The 24575-nt window shown below is 38.7% G+C and overlaps 1 protein-coding gene across 1 annotated transcript; it reads left to right on the plus strand.

Moving 5' to 3' along the window:
* Nucleotides 1-552: 552 nt before the first annotated feature.
* On the plus strand, nucleotides 553-23663 carry star2 (steroidogenic acute regulatory protein 2). Its single transcript, XM_061966587.2, has 7 exons — nucleotides 553-617; nucleotides 7498-7605; nucleotides 7684-7820; nucleotides 21383-21541; nucleotides 21626-21810; nucleotides 23225-23321; nucleotides 23391-23663. The coding sequence occupies exons 1-7, from the start codon at nucleotides 554-556 to the stop codon at nucleotides 23493-23495; spliced, it is 855 nt and encodes a 284-aa protein (XP_061822571.1). The 5' UTR covers nucleotide 553; the 3' UTR covers nucleotides 23496-23663.
* Nucleotides 23664-24575: the final 912 nt, after the last annotated feature.

The following is a 24575-nucleotide window of genomic DNA, read 5'->3' on the forward strand; positions in this document are numbered from 1 at the left end:
TTCAAATTCAAGACAAAGTTATGTTTTTTTACCGGTGCACAACATGAACCATGCATCAACATCACCTTGTTCAAAGAACAAAACCAACACAGTGCATGAACTCACTACAAATTACACACCTGCAAATCAGTGTGACTTCTGCTGTTGCCGTATCCATAATAAGCCGATAGGGAGAAGTTTTTATTTACACGATGAGTCGGGTGTGTCTCGACCTCCGCGGCGGAGGTTCCGCCGAACCCCTGAGGCCGACTCACCGAACCCCTAGGGTTCGATCGAACCCAGGTTGTATTAAAGTCTTCAATACTATCATTATACAAAAGGGCCTTTTGAAGGCACTTAATATTGAAAGTATATAAGATCCCACTTTGAACTCGACTGCAATAGCCCTAATATGAAGAATAATAGCAGTGATAAGGCATACTTTAAGTTAGAAAAAAAACTGTCCTTCAGAGGAAAACCAGAGCTAATCTTTTTCGGCTCAGCGTCTTATCGGTAAACGGCGTCCTTCACGGGTCCAAATAAAGAGAGGGCGACGCCGCAGACTGACGAGAACATGCTGCCAGCCGTCGTCAAGCTCTGCTGTGGAATCTCCTACCCGCACCTCAGAAGTCTGGCAGGTGAGCTTAATTTGCATACAAGCAAACTGGAATATATTATTTTCAATTTATTTAGGCGAAAAACTCAAGGTTCGGGTTGATCTGCATGCTGTATTTTTTTTTAAAATCACACATATGCAGTCATGGCCAGTAATCACAGAAGCTCTTCAACGTATTTTAAACTATTCTGCAGAATACATTACATGCATGGCTTTGATGGTAGAGCGGTCGTCCAGAAATTAGAGGGTTCCTGGTACGAATCCAGGTTCTGCCAATCTTGCCTAGTAACTGCAGTTGTGCGTTTGGGCAAGACACTTCACCCACCTTGCTACCAGTGGCACCGACACTACAGATGGGAAGTTGCAACTATGCTACAATCTTACTCATTTACAGATTATACATTCATGTGCACGATCATGAATGAATAACATACATTTTTATATCTGGTCCACAAAAATTTTTACTCTTATTTAGTAGTGGACATTTCTCCAAAATAATGTGCTATTTATTTGTTTTGTACCAACAATTTTACATACCAGGTGACGTGATGTCACTTCCTGTGGTATCTGCCAAACATCAAAATGTATATAGTTTTTTTAATGCATTCTAAATGGTAAATAAATGCTAGCAAAATTCAGCTAACAACAGAGCCTATGTATGTTGCTCTATTTTGCCTATAAGGCGCTCCAAAAAACATTAAAATACATTCATCAACATTTTATGTACACACTGTAAGTGTATACTGTACAGTCGTGGTCAAAAGTTTACATACACCTGTAAAGAACATAATGTCATGGCTGTCTTGAGTTTCCAATACTTTCTGCAACTCTTACTTTTTTGTGATAGAGTGATTAGAGCACATACTTGTTGGTCACAAAAAACATTAATGAAGTTTGGTTCTTTTATGAATTTATTATGGGTCTACTGAAAATGTCCTGGTGGAACACCCAACTGCGCCCAACCTCCGGGCTGATGATTTTAGGTTGTCCTGAAGAATTTGGAGGTAATGCTCTTTTTTCATTGTCCCATTTACTCTCTGTAAAGCACCAGTTCCATTGGCGGCAAACTAGGCCCAGAGCATAACACTACCACCACCATGCTTGACGGTAGGCTTGGTGTTCGTGGGATTAAAGGCCTCAACTTTTCTCCTCCAAACATATTGCTGCGTATTGTGGCCAAACAGCTCCATTTTTGTTTCATCTGACCACTGAACTTTTCTCCAGAAGGTCTTATCTTGTCTATGTGATGTCCGATGAAACAAAAATGGAGCTGTTTGGCCACAATACCCAGCAATATGTTTGGAGGAGAAAAGGTGAGGCCTTTAATCCCAGGAACACCATACCTACCGTCAAGTATGGTGGTGATTTGATTGATTGAAATGTTTATTAGTAGATTGCACAGTACAGTACATATTCCGTACAATTGACCACTAAATGGTAACACCCGAATAAGTTTTTCAACTTCTTTAAGTCGGGGTCCACGTTAATCAATTCATGGTACAAATATATACTTTCATCATAATACAGTCAAATATATACTATCAGCATAATACAGTCATCACACAAGTTAATCATCAGAGTATATACATTGAACTATTTACATTATTTACAATCCGGGGGGTGGGATGTGGAGGGGGTTGGGGCGGAGGGGTTAGGTTGGGTTGCTATCAGCATACTTCAGTCATCAACAATTATATCATCTGAGAAATGGACATTGTAACAGTGTAGGTCTGACTTGGTAGGATATGTACAGCGAGCAGTGAACATAGTGAGTTCAGATAGCATAAGAACAAGTATATACATTTGATTATTTACATTTGATTATTTATTTACAATCCGGGTAGGTGGGATGTGGTGGGGGGAGGGGGTTAGGCTAGGGTTGTAGTTGCCTGGAGGTGTTCTTTTAGTGCGGTTTTGAAGCAGGAAAGAGATGCACTTTCTTTTACACCTGTTGGGAGTTCATTCCACATTAATGTGGCATAGAAGGGGAATGAGTTAAGACCTTTGTAGTATTAAGCTCTGGGCCTGTTTTGCTGCCAATGGAACTGGTGCTTTACAGAGAGTAAATGGGACAATGAAAAAGGAGGATTACCTCCAAATTCTTCAGTACAACCTAAAATCATCAGCCCGGAGGTTGGGTCTTGGGCGCAGTTGGGTGTTCCAACAGGACAATGACCCCAAACACACGTCAAAAATGGTAGAGGAATGGCTAAATCAGGCTAGAATTAAGGTTTAACAATGGCCTTCCCAAAGTCCTGACTTAAACGTGTGGACAATGCTGAATAAACAAGTCCATGTCAGAAAACCAACAAATTTAGCTGAACTGCACCAATTTTGTCAAGAGGAGTGGTCAAAAATTCAACCAGAAGCTTGTGGATGGCTACCAAAAGCACCTTATTGCAGTGAAACTTGCCAAGGGACATGTAACCAAATATTAACATTGCTGTAAGTATACTTTTGACCCAGCACATTTGCTCACATTTTCAGTAGACCCATAATAAATTCATAAAAGAACCAAACTTCATGAATGTTTTTTTGTGACCAACAAGTATGTGCTCCAATCACTCTATCACAAAAAAAAAAGAGTTGTAGAAATGATTGGAAACTCAAGACAGCCATGACATTATGTTCTTTACAAGTGTATGTAAACTTTTGACCACGACTGTATGTAATGTTCGGGCGGAAGGCGGGGTACACCCGAATTCAGCTGAGATAGACTCCAGCACCCTCCCGCCACCCCGAAAGGGACAAGCGGTAGAAAATGGATGGATGGATGTATGTAATGTATCAACAGGCACATTCTTATTACATTTTAAGATTTATGTATTTTGCTCGGTTTAAGCATGCAGCGGCGCATTCATTTTATAAACGCATCACATGTGTCAAATGTTCGCTTTTCCCTTCAACAATTACACTACACTACTAATCATGGCAGACAACTAAAATAATAAAACAACCACATACTGTACGATGTCTGCTCTCACTATTAATAATATTATTAATATTTTCTCGTTTGTATGAAGAAATATTCATAATCCTCAAGAAGGGTTAAAAAAAAAGTGTATTTCGTGTCTTTCTCGCCACTTTCTACTATCCAGGTGAGAGGCTTGATTTATAATCTATAATCAACCTTTACCAACTCAGAGGCGATGTATCAGCTCACTGGAAAAAAACATTTCAATATAAGATAGCAGCATAAGATAGTTACCTATCTGTGATCAGTGTACCACTAAAAAGTTAAGTCAAAAGTTAAAGTACCAATGATAGTCACACACACACTAGGTGTGGTGAAATTTGTCCTCTGCATTTGACCCATCCCCTTGTTCACCCCCTTGGAGGTGAGGGGAGCAGTGGGCAGCAGCGGTGCCGCGCCCGGGAATCATTTTTGGTGATTTAACCCCCAATTCCAACCCTTGATGCTGAGTGCCAAGCAGGGAGGTAAGGGGTCCCATTTTTATAGTCTTTGGTATGACTCGGGTGGGGTTTGAACTCACAACCTACCGATCTCAGGGCGGACACTCTAACCACTAGACCACTGAGTAGGTTCTTAACGTTAGCAGTTATATTAATATTGCTGATAATTGATTAATATTTAGGCCACGAAATGTAAATAGATTATTATTGGCGTTTTTTTGGGGGTGGGGGGGGTTTTATGGGTGCAATAGACCAGAAGTGTCAAACTCGTTTTAACTGACAGCCACATCGCAATTATGGCTGCCCTTCTGAGGGCCGGGTGTACCAGTTAATACGGACGAATAAAATCACCTCATGTTATTCTCAAACAATTGTCTATGCATTTATTATATGTTTTACTCACAAATTGATGGATTGCATTTAAATTATAACTAATGTTGACAAGCAGTTAATTTGGGATTTTCGACAACAACAAAAAATGCTAGAAATAGTTTGTTACATGATTAGATAACATTGAAGTTAAGAAGATACTGTATGCAATTGCATCCAGTACAGTTTTTCTGTCAAAATAGAACAAAACTAATACATTTAGCACACACAAAAAAAAAAAAAAGGGTTTTTTTGACGCATATTTTTTTAGGCTTTTGCATAAAATGATGTGGCGGCCCAGTTCTGGCCCCCGGCCATGAGTTTGACACCTGTGCAACAGACGCAATAACATCCTAGTGAAGTGAATTTAATTATATTAATATAGTGCTTTTCTCTAGTGACTCAAAGCGCTTTACATAGTGAAACCCAATATCTAAGTCAGTGGTTCTCAACCTTTTTTCAGTGATGTACCCCCTGTGAAATTTTTTTTTAATTCAAGTACCCCCTAATCAGAGCAAAGCATTTTTGGTTGAAAAAAAGAGATAAAGAAGTAAAATACAGCACTATGTCATCAGTTTCTGATTTATTAAATTGTATAACAGTGCAAAATATTGCTAATTTGTAGTGGTCTTTCTTGAACTATTTGGAAAAAAAGATATAAAAATAACTAAAAACTTGTTGAAAAATAAACAAGTGATTCAATTATAAATAAAGATTTCTACACATAGAAGTAATCATCAACTTAAAGTGCCCTCTGTGGGGATTGTAATAGAGATCCATCTGGATTCATGAACTTAATTCTAAACATTTCTTCACAAAAAAAGAAATCTTTAACATCAATATTTATGGAACATGTCCACAAAAAATCTAGCTGTCAACACTGAATATTGCATTGTTGCATTGTAATGAATGGAATAGCCTACTTGATTTGATGTTCAGTTTATGAACTTACATTAATATTTTGTTGAAGTATTATTCAATAAATATATTTATAAAGGATTTTTGAATTGTTGCTATTTAAAAAAAAAGCTCACATACCCCTTGGCATACCTTCAAGTACCCCCAGGGGTACGAGTACCCCCATTTGAGAACCACTGATCTAAGTTACATTTAAACCAGTGTGGGTGGCACTGGGAGCAGGTGGTTAAAGTGTCTTGCCCAAGGACACAACGGCAGTGACTAGGATGGTGGAAGCAAGAATCGAACCTGGAACCCTCAAGTTGCTGGCACAGCCGCTCTACCAACCGAGCTATTCCGCCCCATAGTTATAGCTCCCATCTGTTTCATTGTTAGCTGACTTTTATTTATGTTTATTTACGAGTTAGAATGCAATTAAAAAAAAACAAGGACGTGTTATTGTTGTCTCTCAAAAGTATTGTGGAAGTTGGACGAAATTCCCAAAAAAGTGATGATCCTCAGGCACAAAAAAACTCATATTACCCATTTGAATTATTAAACAGCATTTCAAACGAACAGTCCTGTAACATTATAACATACCTGCATTAATAAAGGGACGGGGTGACGTCATGTACCGTGTTCCGCATCACGTGATCCGCCAGGAAATACAGTCAGCACTCAGCGTCACCTTAAAAAGTCATAAACATTGTAAAAACGATACATTAAGTTCGTAAAACATGGCGAATTTCATGGTAAACAATTAATATCACACCACAATTAACCTAATTGCACTTGTTTTAACTTTTATTCAGGTAAAGCATATTGAGCTACCTTGTGTATAAAATATATTGCCTTGTTTAAACACAAGTTAGCTAACAAAAAACCGACTCATTTATTTAGCAACTCTAATACATTATTGTCAAGGCTGACAAAACACAACCAATTGAATGTTTAAACCATTTATGCTCAAAATTGGTTTTTTTAAGCCATGTTACCTTCAGGCAAATCCTAGTGGCTAGCTAAAGACGCTAGCTAGATGATTACTCACAATCCTTTGCGGTAATCAAACTTACTAATGCAGGTGAATCGTGTACCATTAGAACCCTTTTTTGTCCAAATTAGTTAAACAAAAACAACAACAAAGCTGTGATTAATCAGTCATTACAAGACTGGTCTAAGTGATATTTTTATTTTTATTTTATTTTTTTAATTCAGCCTATAGGGAAGCTGGGCTAGATGCTTTCGAATTCTGCCTAGCAACAAGTAACCTGTTTAATAGGGTTGTGAATATCTGGGTGTCCCACGATTCGATTCAATATCGATTCTTGGGGTCACAATTCGATTCAAAATCGATTTTCTTTTTTTTTTTTTTCAATTCAACACGATTCTCGATTCAAAAACAATTTTTTTCCCCCGATTCTAAACGATTCTCTATTCATTCAATACATAGGATTTCAGCAGGATCTACCCCAGTCTGCTGACATGCAAGCAGAGTAGTATATTTTTGTAAAAAGCTTTTATAATTGTAAAGGACAATGTTTTATCAACTGATTGCAATAATGTAAATGTGTTTTAACTATTAAATGAACCAAAAATATGACTTATTTTATTGTGAAAATATTGGACACAGTGTGTTGTCAAGCTTATGAGATGCAATGCAAATGTAAGCCACTGTGACACTATTGAAATTTATTTTTATTTTTATAAATGTCTAATGATAATGTCAATGAGGGATTTTTAATCACTGCTATGTTGAAATTGTAACTAATATTGATACTGTTGTTGATAATATTCATTTTTGTTTCACTACTTTTGGTTTGTTCTGTGTCATGTTTGTGTCTCCTCTCAATTGCTCTGTTTATTGCCGTTCTGAGTGTTGCTGGGTCGGGTTTGGTTTTGGAATTGGATTGCATTGTTATGGTATTGCTGTGTATTGTTTTGTTGGATTGATTAATTAAAAAAAATAAATAAATAAAAATAATAATAAAAAATAAAAAATAAAAAAAGATTTTTTTAAAATGAGGATCGATTCTGAATCGCACAACATGAGAATCGCGATTCGAATTCGAGTCGATTTTTTCCCACACCCCTACTGTTTAACAAATGACCCAAAAAAAATATATTTATTTTTTTGTTTGGTTGTTAAAATGTCCACAAAAAAATGTAAAAAACGGCAAACATGACTAAACTGGTTAAAATCCTCTTTTTTGTTGTTGTTGAAGGACTTCAGCGCACGGCTATGGCGGTCATAGGTCAGGAGATCTCTCACCTGCAGCGGTGCGGACACGTGCCACAGCGCATGAGGACGCTTGCCGGTTTGACCCACGACGGTACGAACAAATAAAAAGAATAAAATCGGTTGAAAGTTTGCCTCTGGGAAAAAAAAATAACGATGCAATCTTCCCCAGACCACCAAAGAGTCAACGGGGAGGTTCTGGCAGCGAAAGGCGAGCATCAGGCATTCGTGCAGAAAGGCCATGAGGCCATGACGAAGGCTCTCGGCGTGCTGGAGCAGAAAGACGGATGGAAAGTGGAGATTACAGAGGTCATTTTGGATTGTTCTAAGACTCATTCAAAGAACAGGAAACAGCAAATATACACAACACAGTTATTCTTTCTTTCTTTAGTTTATTTCGTACATGAACACACTTACAGCATAATACATCACAGTTTCATATCATTTCACTTTACATCATGTCCGAAAAGGTGTAGGAAGAAGCAAATCTTATAGCAAAATGACATCCGTGAATGATTAATACAGCAGTTTTGTAATATATAATGAAGTCAGTCATGATACACATACTGAGAAGAACAATATCTTATTTTCAATAAGTGTTTCTCATAATTCTTCTTCTTTGTACTTTGTAAGCACTATTAATTTGAACAACTTCTGGATCATATCAGTACATTGTTTTTACTTTTTTTACTTAATCCATTCCATAATTTAATTCCACGTACTGATATGCTAAAGGTTCTAAGTGTTGTACGTGCATACATATGTTTATGAGCAACCCGAGCACTGCTGGAGGGCCACACCGACAATATTTCAATTAAATTTTGCTCAAATTATTTTTGATATACCGTAAGATAAATAATAATAATAATAATAATAATAATAATTTCATTTAACCTAACTTAACTTTATACAAAAGCAGATTGCTTTTGATGGTTTTATTTTTAACGCTGTCTTACACAACACCTCCTGATGTATAATACAATGCAAAAATGTCAATTCCTGTCACTTTATCCAGCATCCTCTTTAAAAGTCCAACATTTTTCCCCGTCAAATTTGGACAACCATCTGTTGTCACACCCGCCAGCTTGTCCCATTTCAGTCCTAACATGTCCAAACACGCATTTACCTCTGTGAACAAGTCATTACCCGTGGTTGTCTCTTTAATTGACTGCATCGCTGCCAGCTCCTCCGTGATTTGAAAGTCTGCAGTTATCCCACGTAAGAAGATGAGCAGCTGAGCGGTGTCACGTACATCGTAGCTCTCATCCAAAGCCAGCGAAAAACAGTCAAAGTCGGCCGTTCTGTTCTTCAGCTGAAGCTCCAAGTTTCCAGCGATGGTCTCAACCCGCCTCGTTACAGTGCGTCGGGAGAGTGACACGTTGTCAAATGCCCCCCTCTTCTCCGGGCATATCAGCGCAACAGAGTCCAATAAGCACTCCTTAATAAACTCTCTGTCAGAAAACGCCTTACTTTTTCTGGCGATTTTGTGAGAAATGACAAAACTTGTCCTGACGGCTGAATCTCTGGTGGTGTGAAATTTGGCAGTCCATGTCTTGTTGAAAACACGGCATTCGTCATCAACTTTTCTCTTTTCAGCGTCTCGAGGGTAACCGTGCATCACTTGTCGCTGTGCACCTTCACTCACAATTTACACACGGACATACGCCCATAAATAACACTTTTCAAAATAAAAGCAGCACAGTTGTATTGCACGCACGAAAATAGATGTTTTTTTAAATTAATTTGGAATTTGTGATTGCCGCTGTTCACATTCACTCACAATCGCTCACGAGCATAGTCCACATGGAAGTAATACAAATAACGCTTTTCAACATACTTGCCAACCTTGAGACCTCCGATTTCGGGAGGTGGGGGGTGGGGGCGTGGTCGGGGGTGGGGCAGGGCGTGGTTAAGAGGGGAGGAGTATATTGACAGCTAGAATTCACCAAGTCAAGTATTTCATACGTATATATATATATATATATATATATATATACATATATATATATATATATATATATATATATATATATATATATATATATATATATATGTCTTAATAAGGTTATCCAAAAAATAGTGCTCGATACCGTAGTAGAGCGCAATATATGTATGTGTGGGAAAAAAATCACAAGACTACTTCATCTCTACAGGCCTGTTTCATGAGGGGGTTCCCTCAATCATCAGGAGATTTTAATGGGAGCATTCACATACCATGGTTTATATAGGGCACAGAGTGGGTGGGTACAGGCTGGCGTAGGGGCGTGGTGATTGGCTCATGTGTTACCTAGGAGGTGTTTCCGTCTGTGGCGGCATGCTGATACAATTTCGCTGCGCTTGTTGAGGGATGACATGTCTGGACGGTATATGATAAACAGTTTCTCTTTCAAGCATAGGTTGCATCTTTTATTACCACTATTGTAAGGTGTGCTGGATGCAAGAATTTGCCATGTTATTGAATATTCAACATTATTGTCTTTGAGGTCCCAAATGTGTTTGCTGAGTTCTGTGGTATTCCGCAGGTTTTGGTTCCTGAAAGAAGCCTTGTGATTGTTCCATCTGGTTTTAAACTCTCCCTCGGTTAATCCTACATATGTGTCGGATGTGTTAATGTCCTTGCGTGTTACCTTAGATTGGTAGACAACTGATGTTTGTAAGCACCCCCCGTTGAGAGGGCAATCAGGTTTCTTACGGCAGTTGCAGCCTTTGTTGGTTTTGGGGTCGCTCTGTCTGGGGGCCGACGGCTCATTTGCAATTGTTTTGTTGTGGTTTGAGATAATTTGTCGTATATTGTTCATACAGCTGTAGCTCAATTTAATGTTGTTCTTGTTGAATACTTTTCTTAGGATGTTGCCTTTGGGAAAGTGTTTGTCAATCAGAGTGAGGAATTTGTGGCCAATATTAGTTGAGACGTTTTTGCTGTATGGGGGGTTGTACCAGATGATGTTGTTTCGTTTTCTGTTCTTTTTTGGTTGGTTTCCTGGCGTGGGTTCATAAGTGAGGGTGAAATTGTATCCGCTTTCATCAAGGGCTTTTTGGTACGGGGGGGTTGCTTGGTCAAATTCAGCTTTGCTAGATGACAGCATCGATAGCCTTTTATTAATTCCGGTAGGTATTCTTTTCGTGGTGGTGGGTGGGTGGTTGCTGTCATGGTGCACATATTGGAGTGTTGTGTTGGATTCAGAGGTGGGTAGTAACGCGCTACATTTACTCCGTTACATCTACTTGAGTAACTTTTGGGATAAATTGTACTTCTAAGAGTAGTTTTAATGCAACTTACTTTTACTTTTACTTGAGTATATTTATAGAGAAGAAACGCTACTTTTACTCCGCTACTTTTATCTACATTCAGCTCGCTACTCGCTACTAATTTTTATCGATCTGTTAATGCACGCTTTCTTTGTTTTGGTCTGTCAGACAGACCTTCATAGTGCCTGCGTTACTGGTGACGTTTCACTCCGTTCCACCAATAAAATGCAGTCACTAGTGACGTTTGACTCCGTTCCACCAATCAGATGCAGTCACTGGTGACGTTGGACCAATCAAACAGAGCCAGGCGGTCACATGACCTGACTTAAACAAGTTGAAAAACTTATTGGGGTGTTACCATTTAGTGGTCAATTGTACGGAATATGTACTGTACTGTGCAATCTACTAATACAAGTTTCAATCAATCAATCAAAAGTGTGAAGGAAAAAAGACACTTTTTTATTTCAAACGTACATCCCGTCACAAGCCTAAAGACTCCATCGCGCCTGCGCTTTCAAAATAAGAGTCTCCGAAAGCCAGCGCAAACAAGCTAGCAAGCTACGGAATTTGCCGCCAATGTATTTCTTGTAAAGTGTGTGAAAACGAATATGGAAGCTGGACAAATAAGATACCAGAAACCAACCACTTTCATGTGGTATTAGACAGAAAGGAGGAACTTTTTTTCTCCTGCATTTGAAAACGTGGACGTTAAGCACTGCTGTCTGATTACAATCAATGCAAGTCATCAGAATCAGGTAATACACCAACTTATATTCTTGTCAACATGAAAGAAAGGAATCTATATGTGTTAAACATGCATGTATATTCATTAAAACACCTTTAACATGTAAACAAAAACGGCAAAATAAATAAATATAAATGATATACTGTATATATCAATGTATGTGTATATATATATATATATATATATATATATATATATATATATATATATATATATATATATATATATATATATATATATATATATATATGATATGTGTGTGTATGTTACTCATCAGTTACTCAGTACTTGAGTAGTTTTTTCACAACATACTTTTTACTTTTACTCAAGTAAATATTTGGGTGACTACTCATTACTTTTACTTGAGTAATAAATCTCTAAAGTAACAGTACTCTTACTTGAGTACAATTTCTGGCTACTCTACCCACCTCTGGTTGGATTTCGTGAATGGTTGGTAGCTGTTATTTCTCAGGTTGAAAGTGACGTCGAGGAAGTTGACGGTTTGCTTGTTGGCTTCAATCGTGATCCGTAGGCCGTTCTCTTTGAAAATTTGGCATATGCGCTTCTTGGTATTCTCGCTGCTCCTTGGCGAGGCGCGACACACTGCCAGTCCGTCATCACGGTAAATACCAAGGTTCAGGTTGAGGCTAGCGAGCTGGGAGAGGAGGAAACTCCCAACGAGTTCACACGTTTCTGCTCCGTCAAAACTTCCCATAGTGACGTCAAATGTTGCATTGTTCTTTTTTTGCCATGGTGTGCTGTTGTGGATGAGAATGGAGTTTTTTGCGTGGATGATGATGTTTCTTTCGTTGCCTGTGATTGAGTCGTAGTCTGAGGCGAAGTCTAGTGCTTGAGTCAGTAGGTCTTGCGTGATGGAAGGGTAAAATTCTTCGATATCGAAGGAGATAAAGTTGTGCTGTTGTTTGTCTTGGATGTTGTTGAACCATTTGATTACTGCTGCTGTATTTCTCCATTGGTTGAGTGGTGTTTTGTCCTTGATTTTTGTGTTGACTCTGTCCAGGATTATTTTGCTGATTTTTCCTATTTCAGATTTAGTTGGGTTTATTAGTCGGCATGTTGAGTTATTTGCGAAGTTGGGTTTGTGGTCCTTCAATGTGATGAAGGCTTCCTTGTTGGCTGTGGCATCCACCCTGTCCTCAATGTCCAGTTCAGCCGCGATCCTTTTATTTTCCAGGTGGATGTTCTGTAAGGTGTTGGGTTGTGCTTTTTTGTATGATTTGGTGATGCTTCTGTCCAGTAAGGTGTTATGTTCTGGTATGTCCATTCTGTAGAAGTTTGTGGTTTTATCGGCAGCTATGATGAGGTTGTTTACTTTCTTGATGCGCTCCTTGTCATTTTTCAGCTTGGTGAGGAGTGGGTTGCGGACTGGCTTGAATTTGACTGATTGTATCATTTTGAGCATGTCGTTCTCAAAATCCTTTAGTTCCTCAACTGTGGGTGGGTTCTTGGTAGATTTGAATCCGTAAGTTTTCTTTTGCGTTCCTTTTGTTTCAGGGTGGAGGAAAAAATGTGCTTTCCACCGCATCCTTCTTAGGAAGTGTTCCGTCTTTTCTATGAGCCTTAGCCTGTAGTCATTCTGCGCGGGTATGGGAATGTTCTTCGTGGAGTAGTCGATGTTGAATTTTTCCATTTCTGATCGTCGTACAGTGCTCAACAAATGTCAATTTGGAGCGGAGTGTATGTCTTAATAAGGTTATCCAAAATATAGTGCTCGATACCGTAGTAGAGCGCAATATATGTATGCGTGGGAAAAAAATCACAAGACTACTTCATCTCTACAGGCCTGTTTCATGAGGGGGTTCCCTCAATCATCAGGAGATTTTAATGGGAGCATTCACATACCATGGTTTATATAGGGCACAGAGTGGGTGGGTACAGGCTGGTGTAGGGGCGTGGTGATTGGCTCATGTGTTACCTAGGAGGTGTTTCCGTCTGTGGCGGCATGCTGATACAATTTCGCTGCGCTTGTTGAGGGATGACATGTCTGGACGGTATATGATAAACAGTTTCTCTTTCAAGCATAGGTTGCATCTTTTATTACCACTATTGTAAGGTGTGCTAGATGCAAGAATTTGCCATGTTATTGAATATTCAACATTATTGTCTTTGAGGTCCCAAATGTGTTTGCTGAGTTCTGTGGTATTCCGCAGGTTTTGGTTCCTGAAAGAAGCCTTGTGATTGTTCCATCTGGTTTTAAACTCTCCCTCGGTTAATCCTACATATGTGTCGGATGTGTTAATGTCGTTGCGTGTTACCTTAGATTGGTAGACAACTGATGTTTGTAAGCACCCCCCGTTGAGAGGGCAATCAGGTTTCTTACGGCAGTTGCAGCCTTCGTTGGGAGTTTCCTCCTCTCCCAGCTCGCTAGCCTCAACCTGAACCTTGGTATTTACCGTGATGACGGACTGGCAGTGTGTCGCGCCTCGCCAAGGAGCAGCGAGAATACCAAGAAGCGCATATGCCAAATTTTCAAAGAGAACGGCCTACGGATCACGATTGAAGCCAACAAGCAAATCGTCAACTTCCTCGACGTCACTTTCAACCTGAGAAATAACAGCTACCAACCATTCACGAAATCCAACACAACACTCCAATACGTGCACCATGACAGCAACCACCCACCCACCACCACGAAAAGAATACCTACCGGAATTAATAAAAGGCTATCGATGCTGTCATATTTATGCAAGTTTGAAGTATCAATTATCTAAACACAGTTTTGTTTGCATATTTTCAGGATATATATATATATATATATATATATATATGTCTTAATAAGGTTATCCAAAAAATAGTGCTCAATACCGTAGTAGAGCGCAATATATGTATGTGTGGGGAAAAAAAATCACAAGACTATTTCATCTCTACAGGCCTGTTTCATGAGGGGGGTACCCTCAATCGTCAGGAGATTTTAATGGGAGCATTCGCATACCATGGTTTATATAGGGCACAGAGTGGGTGGGTACAGGCTGGCCTAGGGGCGTGGTGATTGGTTCATGTGTTACCTAGGAGGTGTTTCCGTCTATGGCGGCATGTTGTTACAATTTCGCTGCGCTTGTTGAGGGATGACAGGTCTGGACGGTAGATAATAAACAGTTTCTCTTTCAAGCATAGGTTGCATCTTTTATTACCACTATTGTAAGGTGTGCTGGATGCAAGAATTTGCCATGTTATTGAATATTCAACATTATTGTCTTTGAGGTCCCAAATGTGTTTGCTGAGTTCTGTGGTATTTCGCAGGTTTTTGTTCCTGAAAGAAGCCTTGTGGTTGTTCCATCTGGTTTTGAATTCACCCTCGGTTAATCCTACATATGTGTCGGATGTGTTAATGTCCTTGCGTATTACCTTAGATTGGTAGACAACTGATGTTTGTAAGCATCCCCCGTTGAGGGGGCAATCAGGTTTCTTTCGACAGTTACATGCTTTGTTGGTTTTGGAGTCGTTCTGACTGGGGGTCGACGGCTCATTTGCAATTGTTTTGTTGTGGTTTGAGATGATTTGTCGTATATTGTTCATGCAGCTGTAGCTCAATTTGATGTTGTTCTTGTTGAATACTTTTCTTAGGTTGTTGTCTTTGGGAAAGTGTTTGTCAATCAGGTTGAGGAATTTGTGTCCAATGTTCGTTGAGACGTTTTTGCTGTATGGGGGGTTGTACCAGATGATGCCGTTTCGTTTTCTGTTCTTTTTTGGCTGGTTTCCTGGCGTGGGTTCATAGGTGAGGGTGAAATTGTATCCGCTTTCATCAAGGGCTTTTTGGTACAGGGGGGTTGCTTGGTCAAATTCAGCTTTGCTAGATGACAGCATCGATAGCCTTTTATTGATTCCGGTAGGTATTCTTTTCGTGGTGGTGGGTGGATGGTTGCTGTCATGGTGCACGTATTGGAGTGTTGTGTTGGGTTTCGTGAATGGTTGGTAGCTGTTATTTCTCAGGTTGAAAGTGACGTCAAGAAAGTTGACGGTTTGCTTGTTGGCTTCAATCGTGATCCGTAGGCCGTTCTCTTTGAAAATTTGGCATATGCGCTTCTTGGTATTCTCGCTGCTCCTTGGCGAGGCGCGACACACTGCCAGTCCGTCATCACGGTAAATACCAAGGTTCAGATTGAGGCTAGCGAGCTGGGAGAGGAGGAAACTCCCAACGAGTTCACACGTTTCTGCTCCGTCAAAACTTCCCATAGTGACGTCAAATGACAATAATGTTGAATATTCAATAACATGGCAAATTCTTGCATCCAGCACACCTTACAATAGTGGTAATAAAAGATGCAACCTATGCTTGAAAGAGAAACTGTTTATTATCTACCGTCCAGACCTGTCATCCCTCAACAAGCGCAGCGAAATTGTAACAACATGCCGCCATAGACGGAAACACCTCCTAGGTAACACATGAACCAATCACCACGCCCCTAGGCCAGCCTGTACCCACCCACTCTGTGCCCTATATAAACCATGGTATGCGAATGCTCCCATTAAAATCTCCTGACGATTGAGGGTACCCCCCTCATGAAACAGGCCTGTAGAGATGAAATAGTCTTGTGATTTTTTTTCCCCACACATACATATATATATATATATATATATATATATATATATATATATATATATATATATATCCTGAAAATATGCAAACAAAACTGTGTTTAGATAATTGATACTTCAAACTTGCATAAATAAATATTAAGGAATAGAACATAACTTGGCTTCTGAGAGTTTCAAAATGTAATGAATAAAATGCTAAAGTTGTTGATAAACGCTAAAGTTGTTGATAAACAAGCAATTATTTCAATAATTAAATATGGTCATTTTAAATGAATTATTAGGATAATTTAAAATTAATTATTTCAAATATGTCTATTTTAATGTATAATTCTAATGCCTGGATGTAATAAGGAGTCAGAAAAAATACAATTAATTTGGATGTTTTTAGCAAAATATAGTAAACATTTATTTAGTTTTTTTTTTTTTATTATTAATAAATATATTTATTTGTAGGTAAGATAAACATAATAATACAATTTATCTCTAGTCTGGATGATTTATTTCTTGTCACCCAGCTGTCCTCCCTTCCTGAAAAAAGGCTGTCCTCACTCAGGTCGGCATGGAGCTGGAGGGGGCGTGGCCTCCAGCTCCGGCTCAAAATCGGGAGATTTTCGGGAGAATATTTGTCCCGGGAGGTTTTCGGGAGAGGCGCTGATTTTCGGGAGTCTCCCGGAAAATTCGGGAGGGTTGGCAAGTATGCTTTTCAAAACAAAAGCAGTTCCGTTGTATTGCACACTCGACATAGATACTTTTTAAAATGTATTTTGTAATTTATGAATGGCCTCATGCGGGCCGGACAGGGACGCACAAAGGGCCGTAGAATGCCCAGGTCTGGCCAAGACTGTTGTATCTATTTCAAACCCTGCCAATAGAGATGAACAAAAATCAGATATTATTATTTTGCAGCGCAGATGAGAGCAGTGGTATGCTGGTGCAACCCGTCTTATGTTGCTCAATGGAAATATGTTGAAAGGATACGGACATAAAGGAATCCAAACTCATTTACAGCTCTTAAATGGTGTGCCTATGATTAAGAGTTTACACCTAATACATTAGACCTGAGATTCAAGGACTGAATATTAAAGGGTATAACAGCTTTTTGTAGTGTAATGAAAGATAGAAAAAAAAGCTCAGTTTTGAAACTATTAAAAGGACACATTTATTAGAAAACCAAGACTGAGCTATTTTTGCAGTTGCGGCATTTTAATATGAAGGTGAAAAATTAACTGCTTACAAAAGCCTATAATTCAGAAACTATTGATAAAACTGTTTCATGTTCGTACAAGGCTCTGTTGAATCTGAAATCATATTCAACTTCATATATTAAAACCAAATGGGGGAAGGAAGGAGGGATAACTATATCTGAGGAAGAATGGATAATAACATGGAGATATCAATGGACTTGTACTAGCTCACCCAAGTGCAGGGAGTTTTTTTTTTTTTTACTACACCTTCTCAGAAGTCCCATTATGATAACAACTCCCCTTCCTGCTGGAGACATTGTGGGACCATGTTTTCTGGGACTGCTCTGCCAGAAAGGACTATTGGAAAGAGATACACCGAGCTCTACAGCAGAGCTGGGCATATATTTTGACTGGGGGCCCACATTGAGAGAGGGGCCAATGTGTATGTGTGTATAAATTAACTGTAAAAATATGCTGTACAGTATGCGCGTTTGGGTCCCTTTTAATAATATAGTATAATAATAATAATAATAATAATAATAATAATAATAATAATAGAATAGAATGCTCAGTGGCCTTGTGGTTAGAGTGTCTGCCCTGAGTGTTAGGGTTTGATCAAGGAGGTGATCCCAGGATGCAGAGACGGGAGGCGAGGCTGATTTACAAAAATGTTAAACAATTTAATGAGTCCAAAAAGTGTAACAAAAAGCGATGGGGCAAAAGTGCAAACCATGAATAAACAAACAAAAGCAGGTCCTTCAGTGGTCGGCAGGGGGAAAAGGCCAGGGCGCACTGAGCTCAACAAAAGGTCCAACAAAATCCTCTTCAACTCAGGAAGGCTAGAAAGCAAAAACAAAGAGGTGAGGAATTTCAGTAATAAGAAGAGACAACATACCAGGTAGGACGAAGTGAATCATGCGCATGCACGTGAAAGGTGCAGGAGACAATAATCGTCAGGGACCAGCTGTCGGTGACGAGCTTGTATACTACTGGGTAGAGATTAGTTGCAGGTGTGTCTCGCTGGGGACTAATTGACTGAAGAAAAAAAACAGACAACAAAAAAGAGAAGGCAGGGAAATGACAAAATGCAACACTGAGATCGGTAGGTTGTGAGTCATACCAAAGACTATTTAAAAAAAAAATGTAACCCATTACCTCCCTGCTTGACATTCAACATCAAGGGTTGGAATTGGGGGTTAAATGACCAAAAATTTATTCCCGGGCGTGGCCAACGCTGCTGCTCACTGCTCCCCTCACCTCCCAGGGGATGATCAAGGGTGATGGGTCAAATGCAGAGGATCATTTCACCCCACCTCGTGTGTGTGTGTGTGTGACAATCATTGGTACTTTAACTTTTTAACTTCAAAAGTCATGATAGACCACCTCAAAAAACCAGAATGGGATTGTGGAGGTTGCCTCCGAGTGGGTTCTGCTGATCACACACTTGGGCTGGAGACCGGTGTTCCGAGTTTAACAAAGTTTTATTGATCATCAAGGTTTTAGCACGATACTTGACTTTTCAGTCCGCGTGCTTCCGCCTCTCCAAGCCCTCCTCCTCATTCTGCTCCCGGCCGCTACTGATAAGAACAACAGGTGATTAGATAACTAGCCCCACCTGGGCAATCTAATCACCTCAAAGCACACCCCGCTCCTGCGGCAAGCGCGCCGAATACGCCCCCCTCCGCAGGGATTTTACAGTTTACCAAAATGTACATGAAAATAAAGAAAGTGGGATTTACAATATTAACTAGAAACAATAAAACACTGAATATTAACAACATATGAACATCGCGGACCAGCTCCTCGATAGTTGGGAATCTTTTACAATCACGGAAAACACAACAAAAATGTAACAAACAGCAAAATATGAATGCAAAGTGTGATAAACACCTAAAATGTGATATATTATCATGTAAAAATGTGCTTCCGCATCTGTTCCTGACACATGTTTCGGGCTGGCAGCTCTGAAAACAAACCCCGCCCACTCTGCTTTGTTCCTCGTCTGAGCTGCTGTGACGTAGATTACCGAAATAACACTCAAAAGCGCAGATTTCAACCATTAAAATACTTTCTATAGTTCAAGACTTATGGTAATTTAAAAACAGCACTGCACATCATAATGGCGGCGACAGTTTTGATGTTAAAAGTCTAAAAAAATTATGTAGAACGTGCCGGATTGAAAGTCTTAACGGGCCGCATGTGGGCCGTATTTTGCACGGGTCTGATATACAGGATATTTTCAAAGACTGTTCTTCGGACATGTTAAAGTTAAAAGTTAAAGTACCAATGATAGTCACACACACACTAGGTTTGGTGAAATTTGTCCTCTGCATTTGACCCATCACCCTTGTTCCCCCCCTGGGAGGTGAGGGGAGCAGTGAGCAGCAGCGGTGGCTGCGCCCGGGAATAGTTCTTGGTGATTTAACCCCCAATTCCAACCCTTGAGGCTGAGTGCTAAGCAGGGATGTAATGGGTCCCATTTTTTATAGTCTTTGGTATGACTCGGCCGGGGTTTTAACTCACAACCTACCGATCTCAGGGCGGACACTCTAACTACTAGGCCACTGAGTAGGTAATGTACCTCAGGATTGGCAGAAAAAAGATAAACACTTAATGAATATCCTGTAAAAAGACCATTACCAGGAAATTAATATCACAGGAGAGCCCAACTTTAAAGCTATGGATGGAAATCACAATAGACATTTATAAAATGGAGAAGATAAAAACTGGGTCAATTACAGTACAGGACAAAAGTTTGGACACAGCTTCTCATTCAATGTGTTTTCTTTATTTTCATGACTATTTACATTGTAGATTGTCCCTGAAGGCATCAAAACTATGAATGAACACATGTGGAGTTATGTACTTAACAAAAAAAAGGTGAAATAACTGAAAACATGTTTTATATTCTATTTTCTTCAAAATAGTCACCCTTTGCTCTGATTACTGCTTTGCACACTTTTGGTATTCTCTGGATGAGCTTCAAGCAAACCATTTCAGGTGACTACCTCTTGAAGCTCATGGAGAGAATGCCAAGAGTGTGCAAAGCAGTAATCAGAGCAAAGGGTGGCTATTTTGAAGAAACTAGAATATAAAACATGTTTTCAGTCATTTCACCTTTTTTTGTTAAGTACATAACTCCACATGTGTTCATTCGTAGTTGTGATGCCTTCAGTGACAATCTACAATGTAAATAGTCATGAAAATAAAGAAAACACATTGAATTAGGAGAAGGTGTCCAAACTTTTGGCCTGTACTGTATGTCACGCCCCATAAGCCTGATTTTATTTTCTCGAATTAGTGATTGTACTGTGTAAAAGAGACTACTCCCTGTAAGTTTATAGTTTTACATTTTTTAAATTTATTTACTATCTGTTCATATATTATTATTTTTTTGTTTTTGTTTGTTTTTCTCTTTTCTTTTTTGGGGGGGATGGGTGGCATTGTCGGGATATAAACAAAAAAATATAATTTTGACATTTAGGGCAGACAATAGATGTATGATGTATGCAAATATGATGTAGTGGATAGGAATATCTGAGGCTGGATGTCAATAAAAAAATAAAACAATTGTATAAATTCACCAAAAAAAAAAAAAAAAAATTTAATTCACTGAAATAAATTAAACTACTACATCATTTATTAAATGAATGAGAGAACATTTGTAGAAATTAGTGGAAAATTGTTTTGTTTGGAATCAAATTTGGAATAAATTATGTTTTTCTTTCAACATCATAGAGCAGTGGTTCTCAAACTTTTTTCCCCCCAAGTTCCACCTCAGAAAACACTTGGCTCTCCAAATACCACCATAATTTTTTTTTATTATTATAAAAAAAAAAATTAAAAAAAAAATACAGTAGCATAGCAGGCCTAAGTATTCATTAAAAACAAGGCAGAGGTTTTATTTAATATTTTGTCACTACAACATTACACACAGTTTAAACAGTAACACTGAGTTTAAATATTTAAATACATGATTATTTGGTGTACCACTAGATGGAGTTTGAGATGAATTGTTATATACTTTTTAGTTTTGCTTTCAGGACAATTGCAGGAAGTGGATTTGATTGCTATTCCTGTTCAGACAAGTTCTTGTGTCTTTTTGTTAACACTCTCTTGGTTGTCGTGGCGTTCAGGGCAACGGAGATGTGATCTACAGCAAAGTGGTCCAAGGATCCAGGAAGGTGTTCCGGCTCGAAGTGATCCTGGATGCCGACCTGGAGGAGCTCTATGACATCCTGTTTGCCAGAGTGGAGGAGATGCACCAGTGGAACCCGAGCATCCAACAAATCAAAGTAAGCAAATAAAACAATCCCAGCATTGAGCAGATGTTGTTGGGCATGGCCTGTCAAAATGTGACCAAAGTCTTCCCGTCAAAGGTTCTCAAGCGAGTCGGTCCGGAAACGATGGTCACGCACGAGGTGTCGGCGCAGACAGCGGGAAATCTGATTGGTCGGAGGGACTTCCTGAGCGTGAGGCACAGCTGCAAGCGAAAGTCCCGCATTTATTTGGGAGGGGGCGCCATTCAGCTGGAGGCCTTCCCACCGCAGGCGGGCTTTGTCAGGTGCGCTGCTAGCATGCTAAATGCTGAATCAGCAAATTTACTGAATGGCATTTTTAGTTATAAGTCTGCAAAGCATTTAACTTAAAAGAAAAAGTAATTTCATGCAGAAATATTTGAATTAAAAATTATGTCAGTCATTTAATTAATTAATAATATAGCCAGCTTTGTCTTGATACATAATTTTAATTAGTAACTACTGTTATGACGTTATTATATAGGTCATTTTTGACAGTTGTGTGGGTGCGCATTAATAAAACTAATTATATTACATTTTTTAATTGTTTATCGTTATATTTACCATAACAGTTAGAATTATTATTGGTTTAATTTCAATGATATTAATTTATTTAAATGGATTGTATCTGTATTTAATTTGTATCATTGATTATAATAGTTCAGTGTATATACAATATATTAAAAAAAAGTACTGAATTATTTGCTATTATACAAATAAATAATATATGATATATATTATTATAGTTGCAGAAAATGTAAACTTTTTTTTCTATTTTTTTAATTATTAAGTGAGCTAATACTTTAAAACATCACTCACTCAATCAAACAAATGTTAAAAAGTAGGTAATCTATTGCTAATTTAAATTAATTATAGTTGTTTGTAGTTATAATTACCATAATAGTTTAAGTCATTTTAATTACATACGTTTATTTATTTAAATCAATTAGTAAACCGTGTTTGTGTTTTTCATAATAATATAAAAATAGTATAAAATGTATTACTATTAGACAAATAAATAATATAATTTATTGTTATAGTTGCAGGAAATTGAAACTTTTTTAAATTTTTTTAATAAATAAAAGGGAGCTAATCCGGCACTCAAATAATTTATTCAGAGTTTATTTTTATATTATATTTGTTTGTAGTAATAAATACCATAATAGCTTGAGTCATTATTGGACTTTATTTAATTTAGTTATTTAAATACATTTGATCTGTAGCATGTCAGTATATATTCAATGTTTTGTGGTACGGTATAATACATAAGAGTATAAAACATTTTATTTTACAAATAAATAATATATTTTGTTACATTTGCAAAAAAAACAAAAACGTTTTATATGAATGAAAGTAAGCTAATACTTTAAAATGTCACTCACATAATCAAACAATTATTAAAAAGTAAATAATCATACATAATTTATATTAATCAAATTATATTTCATTTATTATTATTTTTTGTTATTAATACATTATAAATATGATTACATATTGCATAAAACTAATTACAATACTAATTATAATAATAATCCCTTAAAGCCAGTGTGTGTGACCTGTGTTTTTGTTAGATGACAAAATATCAAGGAGCGTAAAAACAGCAAACAGCCGCTTGCTTTTTAATTAGTACGGCCATAGCTTTGTCTGGAAACTATCTCATTATCGATGCCGTGTCAACAGAGCCGAGGACGGGCCCACGTGCATGGTCATTGAGGCGCTGGGCGACGGGTCGACACAAAGGAGTCGCTTCACGTGGCTCGTCAACATGGACGTGAAGGTAACGACGTGGTCATTTATGCTCCACGTAACCTTTATAACACAAAGTTGGCGGAATCTCTTGCTGCAGGGCTGGATTCCCAAGTCAATTGTCAATCAGGCCTTGCCTCGAGCTCAGCTGGATTTCACCAGGCACCTTCGCAGGCGCCTCACAGCCGGCGCCCCTCTGGGCTGACAGCCTCGCCGTGGCGGCAAAGGCCCTGTAGAGACAAAGGCTGCCAGAGGAGCAGCTCGGCGGGGAGGCGGGACGGCAGGGGGGCGGAAACGGCGGCGGCAGCGGGAGGATTTCAAAATAGGAAATACTGTCAAGTGTCCGTCATCGAGATGGCTTGACAGTAAAAAGAATGGCCGGCGTGTCAGCGATGGACTCAGACGTCAATAAAGTGATTGAATGTGACTCATGGTCTCGTTCTTTGTCAAGCCCGCTGCATTGAGCACATCCTTTTTATCCATTATTGACCCCATTAAGCTTGATGCCACACGCTGGCAGGATTTAGCAAAAAGAACATTTCACATTTTGCCAGTATTTGTTTGTACAGCATACCTCCCTACGTCACGCTTCATATATTAAAAATACATATATACAAAACCCCAAACCAGTGAAGCTGGCATGTTGTGTAAATGGTAAATAAAAACACAATACAATGATTTGCTAATTCTTTTCAACCTATATTCAATTGAATAGACTGCGAAGACAAGATATTTATTGTTCGAACCGGTAAACTTTGTTATTTTTTGCAAATATTAGCTCATTTGACATTTAATCCTGCAACATGTTTCAAAAAAGTTGGCATAAGTGGCAAAAAAGACTATGGAAGTTGAGGAATGCTCATCAAACACTTATTTGGAACATCCCACAGGTGTGCAGGCTAATTGGGAACAGGTGGGTGCAATGATTGGGTATAAAAGCAGCTTCCATGAAATGCTCAGTCATTCACAAACAAGGATGGGGCGAGGGTCACCACTTTGTGAACAAATGCGCGATTCCACCATCTACGTCCGTAATATCATCAAAAGGTTCAGAGAATCTGGAGAAATCACTGCACGTACAAACATGTAAGAGGGATGTGTGCTATGGCTATGAGTTGTTTTTCCCTTGGCCTCAGTCTGGACCCCCTCTCCAGGGGCCCAGGCGTAGACCTACAAGAATAATCCATCTTCATAAACATCTTGAACCTTATTAGAAAAAGATAACATGTTATTAATCTCATAAAGGACGAATAAAGACATGAATAACTTTTTCTGTGTAGTTTAA

The sequence above is a fragment of the Nerophis lumbriciformis genome, linkage group LG11 (genome assembly GCF_033978685.3).
Source record: "Nerophis lumbriciformis linkage group LG11, RoL_Nlum_v2.1, whole genome shotgun sequence".
Taxonomy (NCBI): domain Eukaryota; kingdom Metazoa; phylum Chordata; class Actinopteri; order Syngnathiformes; family Syngnathidae; genus Nerophis; species Nerophis lumbriciformis.